At 56.0% G+C, this 10,305-nt stretch overlaps 2 protein-coding genes across 2 annotated transcripts; one reads left to right on the top strand and one right to left on the bottom strand.

The window, feature by feature from the left end:
• MIND_01147700 (CxC2 domain-containing protein) lies at window positions 1-2,279 on the top strand (the record flags this gene model as incomplete). Its single annotated transcript, XM_037368008.1, has 10 exons — window positions 1-261; window positions 307-531; window positions 581-721; window positions 769-917; window positions 967-1,210; window positions 1,281-1,368; window positions 1,405-1,587; window positions 1,640-1,784; window positions 1,833-2,165; window positions 2,216-2,279. 10 exons carry the CDS (start codon window positions 1-3, stop codon window positions 2,277-2,279), a joined length of 1,833 nt encoding a protein of 610 aa, XP_037215840.1.
• Window positions 2,280-8,646: 6,367 nt separating this feature from the next.
• Window positions 8,647-9,111, bottom strand: MIND_01147600 (Integrase/recombinase xerD; the record flags this gene model as incomplete). The annotated part of the gene is made up of 1 exon (XM_037368007.1): window positions 8,647-9,111. One exon carries the CDS (start codon window positions 9,109-9,111, stop codon window positions 8,647-8,649), a length of 465 nt encoding a protein of 154 aa, XP_037215839.1.
• Between the last annotated feature and the right edge of the window lie 1,194 nt (window positions 9,112-10,305).

Below are 10,305 nucleotides of genomic sequence, written 5' to 3'. Positions count from 1 at the left end.
ATGGTCGTCATTGACGTCCGTGGGGTCTTCACTCTTCGGGTCAGCGCCTGTAACTGTGGGCTGGGTCAAAGGCGGAACATCCTGTCTCAGCTTCTCGCTCATGGCTGGTATCCCGCGACCACGACGGACCCAGAGACTTGCGCTACACTGGAAGTTCTGGAACTCTTCCGGCTCTTGCAGATGGTCGGAAATATCAATGTCAATGACTTCATTGGCTCAATTGAAAGACTGACTGATGCGACCCGTCTTGAGGCAACTCCCGTAGGCCGTTTGTTCGGCTGGTGGCTGCACTGACAGAAACGCTAGGATCGTTACAAGGCATTCTTCCGGATGCATCGGCAATATGCTTACCTCATTCGGGCGAAACGGGCCGGGCGGGGGGGCATGACTCAGGCGGCCTTGCAGAGACAGCCACGGGTGAGTTGGCCGTGTCTTGCTGGGCATGCCCTCAACCTGGACGAAACTTGCCGGATGGTTGGAAACGGGTCGACCGCCCGCAACGGTAAGACTTATCGACGGGTTGCTGTCGCGGTTATCGCTGAAACCAAGATCAGATATCTCTACAAACTGATCTTAGCAGTCGACACTAACTAACTTCAGGCTCAAGAATCGCATCCGAGCTAACGAGCGGCAAGATCCGGCTCTGGCGAAAGGGAAGGGTTACTTTGTTCAATCCGACGCCTACAAGCGACATTTGCGGGAATACGTGGCTGAGAAGGAGGTAGGCAAATGAGAAACTTGCCTTGAGCATAGCTAAACCTCTCCCAGGTCCACAGTTGTGCTACATTTGCTGCTCTGGTCCAACAAGACACGAAGGTTACCACGGGTTTGAGGGTCTCTGGCGTGGGCGGAGTAGTCTGCGCTCGACACGGACTAGTTCGGAAACAGGGAATGGGTGACTTACAGAAAGGCGAGAGGTGTGTTGTCGTCGCTCGTGGTGCTTTTCTGTTGGTTGATGCTGCCCAGATACGCTAACATCGACTACATCGTAATGGCGACGCTGCAGGGCGAGAAAGTTATCAACGTGACTATCAGCTACGATATCGCCTGCCATTGGCAGGTTCTCTTGCCTGTCAGGGGCGAACGCATCCACCAACGCGGAGATCTGTCGACGGACCTCAGCAAATACAAAATGCAGTTTGCGCTGCCAGTCTGGCATGCGTCCGCGCATGAAATAAATTGCCGTTCGAAGAACACTCTAAGCTACGGCGTATGGAGTGGGCAAAACGGATGGGGAAGGGATTGAGCGAACGTGGTCACTGCTTAATCCCAGTGCTTAGGCTACGAAAGAGATGGGAGAAGGCGCTCGACACGATACGCTCGAGGATAAGATTGACCATTTGAATTTCGAAAAAAATGTTGGACAAGGTACGTGCTGTCTGCTCGAGACGTGATATCTTTTAGGGAAAATCCTCATGCGAAAACTCATCGTTGCTCTGGCTGAGCGGCGCACGCAAGAGGATGAGTTTGAAGAGATGACAGAGAGCGTATCGGAGGAGAAACTGAAGGTTTGGGAGAAAATGGTTGTTGACTGGGAGAAAGACCATGAAAAACCCAACCCTTTCTTAATCGTTGGGGGCCAAGAAGGTGAGTCGCTAATCAGCAGTCAACAGTTGCGCATGTCTGATTACTGTTCTAGCGGGACCGTCGGAAAGAGAGGTCATGCAGCAACTGAAGGCCGCCGAAGTAGAGGACGCGCGCTCTGGTCGAGCGCCGTTGGTCCCGGAAGGCAAGATGACGGCTGCTGGCTTTGTTAAGGCTGGCTTCCAGCTTGAGGAATCTCAGTAGGAAATCTGTTTGCAAAAAAAACAGGCTGAGTAATGATATGACAGACGTCGCATCTTGGCAGAACTCAAAGCCAAGACTATCATCTCCGCGGACCGCTCGAGCGCAATACAAGAACAGCGCTTTTCCTTGCACAAACGATTGAAGATCTTCAACGACTTGCAACTGACTTATATGCCTGGGGTCGAAGATCTCAGGGCTCGTGAAGATGAACTACGAGATCCAGACGAGCCTCCTCCGAAAGCTGAGCATATCAAGATCTACTTACCTTCGGAACTGTCGGCTGACGATCGCCGCACCTATTGTCGACGTGGGGTTGCCGATGCAGAAGCCAAATTACGGCTCGGACAATGTGCTGACGCCTTGATGGTGTTGCGGGGGTGTTTATACACCCAGACTCACGTCATTTATTGGCGAAATTCCAACTCAGTGGCGCAAAAGGGGGCGACAAGGTCCGCCACGCTGTTGGAACACATTGGAGAGCGCATCGCTAGAGCGGTTTTGAAGTACCGCAGGGCCTACGACGCCCTGGTCGCTCTGAAAGGAGAGGGATTTTCGTCGGGAGTTCAAGAAGCTAGAGGACACCGATGTCAACCGCCGAGCAGGTGTCGAAAAGGACATCGACTCCGTAAAAGAAATTATGCGCGGCGGAGTCCGCACGGGCATCACGGAACGAGCCGACCCAAGCTGCAATTTCAGCACGGGTGTCGTGGATCTGGGGCACCGCAGGAGGCTCGGACCGGACAGAGTTGCACGACTGTGAGTATTGCCCGTTACATTACATCGCATCTAATGTACTGGGTAGCTGTACGGGTGGATCGGACGAAAGCCCGCGCTCGCCGAGACAGATGGCGGGAAGAAGTGGCCCTGATACGCGAAGAAATGAAGCGGGTGTTACGGTGCTTGGCGACCATTCAGAAAGAATGGCAAGACCGGGCGACAGCGAGGGAGGAAGGGGATATGGCCAGAGATTCTGGCCTCCGCGCATACGCGCTGCGCCAGAGTGCCATTCATCGTCGAGTGGGAGAGGCTTTTTACAATGGTTGGAATAAGTCAGCTCTGAGAGGGACGGAGCTAATGGGGATTGAGACGGCGTTGCTCCGGGAGTTGCTTGAGGGAACGGCAGAGGAGCATGTGGGCTGTGAAAGGGATGAGCAGCAGCATGGAGACGAGGAACAAGCTGACGCACAAGACGGTGTAGCGGCAGCAGCATCAGAAACGCAATGTGCCACACGCCTCCGCACACGTCTCAATAGAGCGTCCACAACGACAACGGCAACGACCACCTCAACCAGGACGACTACCTCGACATGAGCGCGCTCCCGCGACCCAAGGAGACTCAGTTTTGCCAGAATTTGTCAGCCAACTACGAAAAATTTCGAAGGCCGCGGGGAGGGAAGGGAGGGCGGAGATAGCCATGAATGAGGAGGGGAGAGGACGTGGGATATAGGGTGGTCGGCGCTCGGGTGGGGGCCGGCGGGTGCAACGGCGCGGGCAGAGCAGCAACGTCCCGTTTAGGCTGTTGACGAACCTTTTTTAGACAGATCAGCTTGTCCACTACCTCCTCCTCCGGCGTAATATATTGTTATCATCTGCGTGAGATTGATCCCAAGGCAAGGGTGATCTGAAGTGATGGCAGTGATGGGCCTGCGATGCCGTGCAGCGGGGCTGGCGGAACAACCAGGGGGGGTTAAAGCCTATTAGGCTGGGATACCCAGGCCCCTGGGACAGCCAGGGCTAAAGCAATCGATTTTTATGGCAATAGTCAGGACAAAAGGCTTTTTTATACAGCCAAGGGTGTACGGTGGTCATTGTGTGTGGTGGTTGGAACAGCCCTGCTTGACTCAGAGTTAGAGATCACATCATTCAAGCCCTGGCACTGCCCACGCGGCGGGGCACGTGAACGCCACTCGTCCTCTTTCTAGCAACCACCATATGCCTAAAATTATCTTTTCCCCCTTCAGCCAGCTGAAGTCCTAAACTCAGCTCGACATATCAACAATCATTGTTAAAGTTGTTGAGTGGGAAGGGTTTGAGAAGCGACAATGACGCAAATTCGGCTTTATTTACGAGAATCGCGAAGGAAAATCTTCTCCCGCCGCCAACCCTCAGTCGTCCCCATTGGCTCTCGTATATCTATCGCCGAACACGATTGCTCAATGAACGCCGTCAGCGCAAGCAGCCCTGAGCTCGGCAAACCCCCCGGCGCCATATATCGGCGCTGCTCAATCGTTCACACATTTAGCCTCATTTTCGTTTTCCCCCTCCTCCCTCTCTCGTTTCAAGCCATTAAATCTCGCCACGATCGATCGCTGCTGCCTCCATGGATGGGCTTCCTCCTGGCCCAGGGCCTCCAAACCAAAGCGCTGGTCAAGGTTGGTCGTTTGCACAGGCGATAGGAATTGTTATCATGATTAACGTTGCGCGCAGGCTTCGGGCAGCCATCGCCACAAGGACAAGCCTGGTTTCACGGCGATAACAACCTCGGTGGTGGTCTCCCTGGTTCTTCGTCTCCACCCAGCGACAATTGGGTGAGTCTCACCGCCCTACTGCTTTGCCCTGAACCTGACAAGCAATGACAGACGGCTCAAGGAGGATCCCAGTCAGCGCCAGGTGCTGGTGTGGACGACTTGGCAGATTTGGACGACGAGGACCTAGTCGACGACATTGAAGACTCTTTGGGCAACATGGGGCCGGGGGCTCTCTTCGGAAGCCCTTGAGCGAATACTGGAGAAAATCGATTACTGGCATCGCCGCTTCGGGCCTTCCCAGGCCAACGTCTCACAAGCATCCGAGCCTCAGCCTCCACCTCATCAAGCCATGATTCCGCCCAGTCAGCACCAACACCATCCGCCAACAGTAGCGCAACAAGTGGGCGCAGTGGCGGTCCCTCAAGAACGCCAGGTCTCCATGAGTCGTTCGACGCAAAGTGCATCCGTTCCAATTGCCCAACATCTTCAGCCTGCGTATCTTCAGGCAAGTTAGCTGTCTAATTGTTGGCCTACTTAACGTTGAAAACAGAGATTCGGACCAAGCCGTCTGATTCGAAATCTCCCTTCTGCTCCATCCAGCCGTTTCAGTGGCTCTCACTCTGCCTACAACAACAACAAAACGCACCAACCTGCTCATTTTGACCAACAACAAGCCTACAACACCACTCCTTCCCCGCATGACCACTGGCCGCTTCTCCGCAACAACCCATCGTCCTTGCGGCTGCCCCCAAGCCCTCTTGGGGCGCTTCCTGCCCAAAACAATGACCTTGCGCAAATTCCAGGTCGCTCTCATCATAGCCGACCAGAGTCTTCCTCTTCAATGTCCCCTTCTACTTTCAATCAACAATCTCGGGGCCTTCAATTCACTTTTTCTTCTCCAGTGTCGTCAACTCTAGGTCAGCGCCATGCCTTTTCTAGTCAAGGTTGCTAACGAATAAACAGAATCGCTCCATAGCAGCCCATTGTCTTCCTCTTCAGTGCCCCCTTTAGCCTTCGACGCGAGGAGGATGTCGTGAGGGAGAGGAAGACAGATGGTGATGGAATCGGGCGAGGAGTGAGTTTGGGCACAATTATATTGGGGTCCGAAGTTCTCGAGTCGGTCCGGGGACCAACTCAAGCCTAACTACGAGGGACTAGTGACATACAGGACTGAGGAGAAGAGAGACAGTAGAATGGAGTGTAAATGGAGTAGGGATGGAGGGTGGGGAATTTAAATGACACGAATTGTTCTGCGAGCGCAGTGTGAGACGAGGAGAAAGTATGATAGCTGAGACTGACTTACCTGCGGCGCAGTGTGAGACGATGAGTCTCGACAGCGCTGCAGGCGGCTTATATACTATGCGGAGGGGGTCCGAGCACTGTGCTTGGGACTCCAAGCGCTGGCGCGCTTGGGCGGCGTCACGCGCCTGCCTGCTAACCCGGGTCAATCCACCCCACCACTAATTGACCCGCCATTAGCCTTCGACGCGAGGAGGATGTCGTGAGGGAGAGGAAGACAGATGGTGATGGAATCGGGCGAGGAGTGAGTTTGGGCACAATTATATTGGGGTCCGAAGTTCTCGAGTCGGTCCGGGGACCAACTCAAGCCATGGAGGTGTAGTGCCGGAGAGCCGGAGGTTCGAAAGGGATGGTGTGTGTGTGGGCCATGTGAAGTTGTCTGGATAGCGGATGATCCGGGAGAGTGGGTTCTCGATGTAAAGTTTGTAGGCGTCGCTACGCCATCGTCCAAGTAACTGGATTTCGTAGTCGTTGCATCCGGCGGCGGCGGCTTCTGTGGCAGCTCCTCGGCGCAAGCTGTGGCCTGCATATCCGGAGGGGTTGATGCCCGCTGCGCTGAGGGCCTCACGCAGACCGGTGACAAACGTCTTGTAGTGTAGGGGCTTTCCGTCAAGTCCTTCAAAAGGGGAGTTGTTGGCTCGTGGTAGTTCGGAGAAAAGGCGCTTGAGCGCTGTGACAGGGCAGGTGGGTTCTCCGGGGACTGCGGCGATAGTGAGAGTGACGCCTTTTCGGAAGGGGTCAGTCTTGGAGCTGGGAAGAGTGAGCTGGATGTATTCAGCGTGCTCAAAGTTGGGTAAGAACTGGACATTGTTACGCGTGAGATTAAGGCTGGCGTCCTTGCCATTTCCCGTGATTTCCCCTGAGCGGAGAAAACCGGCGTAGCCCAGGCAGAAGGCGGCGTAGAGCGTGCTGTGGCCCGGGACCGCTCCGGGTCGGAGCTGGGCAAGGATGCGGGTGAGGATGGAGCGGGTGATGGGAAGGACGGGCTTCCGGTCCTTCTCGCCGTGGAAGCGCTTGATGCCTCGGATGAGGCGTTGAACAACTGGCGATTCACATGCAGTGAAGGGAAGGTCGGCGTCGACATGGAGGGAACGAACGGCGGACAGGTAGGCCTTAATCGATTTGGGCTGGATTCGGCCGGCAAGGCTGGCAACCCACGACATAACGGCGGTTTGAGTGGCAGGAAGGATGGCGCCGTCACTGTTGTACAAGCTGTGGAGCTTGCAAAAGTTGATGAAGGATTTTTGGCCTGTGGAGTAGGTACGTCGTGTGTTACTTGCGAGGCCGTGCCAAAGGTAGAATGCGACGGTTTTTGGGAGATTGCCGTGTTGTTCGTACCACCAATCTGGTGGACTTTGGAGCTCGGCTGTCGTTCCAGGTAGGGTGCAAGGGAGAACATGCGGGAAAAGGAAAATCGAGAAGCGGCGTCAGCAATTGAATTGTCAGCGGAGGATAACCAAACAGAGGAAAATGAAAAATCGAGTCGGCATGCAAGTGCCACGGTTGCGGAGGAGGTTCATGGTGGGGGGGGAGCAATGGTTAGGGAGGAGATAGCATCGTGAACAGCTTCGTTGTCGACGTGGAAGACAACGTGAGTGCCGGTGAACTCGGATCCCCAACATTGGATGGCGTGCACGACGGCTAGCATTTCCTTGACCTGGATGTGATCTTTGCGGTAACGTTGCGGGCAGCGGATGGAGAACCAGTGAGTACCGGTGTCCCCCGAGACCCTTGGTTCCACTAGCATCCGTGTAGACATGGAGCGTGCGTTGTTCTGGTGCGAGTAGTCGGACTCCATTCCATGCGGCAGAGAAAGTCTCCCACCAGGCAAGGTCGCGACGAGCTGGTTTGGAGATGCGCCGGCGTGAGAAAGGAGTGGTGAAGGATGATTCAAAATCGTAAAGGCTCCGGATGAAAGCCCGAGCGGTGGGGACGACTTGCGATGCAAACTGAAGGAAGCCCGTCAGCTCCTGGACCTCTCGAGCGTGGCGTGAGTCCGGTGATGCCATTCGTCCAGGAGAGAGGTCAAGTAAGCCAGTTTGTCGGCTGGCAGACGTGCCTCCATCTGCAACGGTGTCAATCTCGATTCCCAACATCTCTACTGTGGTTGCGGGCCCGAGGATCTTGGACGGCTGGAAGGAGAGGCCCAGCTGGTCGCCAAGTGCAAGCGACCACTCCAGTGCTCGTTCGGTGAGGGGTCGCGGGACACGGGGTGAGAAGACTTGGAGGAAATCATCCAGGTAGTGGCGGATCGCGGCGGGGAGATGGCGCTGGAGAATCCAGTGTAGCGCCTCGGCGAAGAGGTTGAATATGTATGGCGCAGATCGGCAGCCAAAACCGAGGACGATGTCATAGTAGAATGCATCGTCCCACATGAACCCCAGAAGGTGCCAGTCCTCGGGACGGACAGGAATGTGGCGGAAAGCGGATTCGAGGTCAAGTTTGACCATGAGGCGAGCCGCGGCCGGCTTCTATGACATCGGCGATCGCGCGGTCGATCATGTCGTAGCGGATGTTGGCCTCGGCATCGGGGATGCCATCGTTCACGGAGCGTCCGTGCGGCCACGAGAGGTGGTGGATGCGACGCACCTTCGAGGCGCGCTTGCGGGTGACGGCTCCAAGCGGGGAGCAGCGGAAGTTGTCGAAAGGGGGATCAGCGAACGGGCCGGCTGTCCGCCCGTTGGCGACTTGCGCGGCAATGTCTTCGGAAAGAGCATTCGTGACGAGAGGGGAGCTGAAGGCTGTCTTCAGGTTGGTGCACTGTTGTGCTGCTGACTTGTCACCCGTAAATCCAAGATTGGCACCATGTCGTATTATGTGTAGTAAGGAGCGTACAAACTGTTTGTCTGGATAATCACGTAGGTAAAAAGCCCAGGCTTCCTCGTTGAGGACGGAGGAGATTGTAGGCGTGTCATGATTGCCCGGTGGTGCTGTGTTTGCGCGGATCAGTGTTAGGACGGGCGGGCGGTGGATGTCTAGGAGGGAAGAGATTGCCGTGTGGGAGTGGAGGCAGTGGAGAGTCTGGCGTGGGATCATCTGCGGGGTGGCTGCGACGTGCAACCAACGTGCCGTTGCACGTCGTGCCAGATCCCTATTTGTGTTGTGTGAGTGGGTGCTCCTTGCCACAGCCAGGCGAAGAGCAGATATGGGGCCGGCCCCATGCACATGGAGACGCGCATTTACCCAGGTTGTAGTTGCGGCAAGGATCCGTCGAGCTTGGCGGCTTCTTTGACGTGGCCTTGGCGCTGACCGAGATCGGCTTCCGGTGCGGGTACACGTGGGAGCTGAGAAGTCCAATTTCAGGCTCCGCCCATCCTTCGTATGACCCCTCCAGCATCTCGTTCCGCCGCCGATTGAAGTAGAGCGTATGGTACTCAAGGACCGCCGCCCATTCATACTCTGTTGCCAGCGTGCTGATGTGCGTAAGGTAGCGGTAGAAGTACGCCCGTTGCTCCCACACGCGGGGGGGGTGTGCCGTGAGGATGGCGAAGAAAGTGTGGAGAGGGAAGAGGACGGAGTTGAGGTTTTTGTATGATTTGTGTTTGGAGACATTCATTTCGAATGTTCCTGCCGCGCTGAGACTGTAAGTCGCCTCTGAATCCTTCACTCTGCTATCCAGCTTGTACAGATCCGATGCCTTGAGCTCATGTGAAATGACCGCCGTGATGCATGCCGACTCGATATCGGGGAAGAGGGATCGGAGGGACGGTGACGCACCTGTCGGGCGCGTTGAGCGGCGCGAGGGGTGCGATAAACTGTGGCGCAGGCTGCTGGGCCACGGGAATTACTGGTGGTGGTGGGACCGGGGCCGGGGCCGGGGGCCGGGGCCGGGGCCGGGGCCGGGGCCGGGGCCGGGGCTTGGTCTGGCGGAGCATTCCTCACGGATTGCTGGATTGCCATAAGGACCGCGGCAAGCTGCGCTTCCAGCCCAGATAGCCGCTCCTCGGTTGTGGGGCACTGGTGGGCTGTTTGCGCCACCACTGGGGCCGGCATTACCGCTTCCGGAGGCTTCGCCGTCTGCCATCGTGAGAAGCTGAGTGGGACGCGGGGTAAGGGGGGTCCCAGGAGTCTCGGGTCTTTCGGAGAAGATGGGGGAAGGAGTACGGCTAGGTCGAGTGGCGAATCGTCCTCGGACGCGATAAGGCTCACGTCGGTTAGCCGTGGCAGCGGTTTACGGTTGTAAAGAATTTAAATGACACGAATTGTTCTGCGAGCGCAGTGTGAGACGAGGAGAAAGTATGATAGCTGAGACTGACTTACCTGCGAGCGCAGTGTGAGACGATGAGTCTCGACAGCGCCGCAGGCGGCTTATATACTATGCGGAGGGGGTCCGAGCACTGTGCTTGGGACTCCAAGCGCTGGCGCGCTTGGGCGGCGTCACGCTTGCCTGCTAACCCGGGTCAATCCACCCCACCACTAATTGACCCGCCATCAGCTTTCAATCAACAACCTCGGGACCATCAATCTTCTATTTCTTCTGCTACGTCAACTCTCGGTAAGTGCTGTGCTTTTATTTAGTCAAGGTTGCTGACCAACGAAAAGAACCTATCCAAGAGCAGCCTCCTTTGTTCACTCCTCATGTTATGCAAGACTTCGACAACACCCTTCCTTTGTTTCACCCCCCAGACACGTCTGCCTTGGGGAACTCAGATTCCAAGAGGGACAAGCAGCCTCAGCCGAGAAGTGCGAAAGGAAAGGGCAAACAGAAAGCTGTTGAGCCCGGTAAGCTTGAACTTTCAGCTCTGAATAT

This window comes from Mycena indigotica (assembly GCF_014461135.1).
Source record: "Mycena indigotica strain 171206Taipei chromosome Unknown Mind.scaff0010, whole genome shotgun sequence".
Taxonomy (NCBI): domain Eukaryota; kingdom Fungi; phylum Basidiomycota; class Agaricomycetes; order Agaricales; family Mycenaceae; genus Mycena; species Mycena indigotica.
This window is presented reverse-complemented; position numbering and strand designations above follow the sequence as displayed.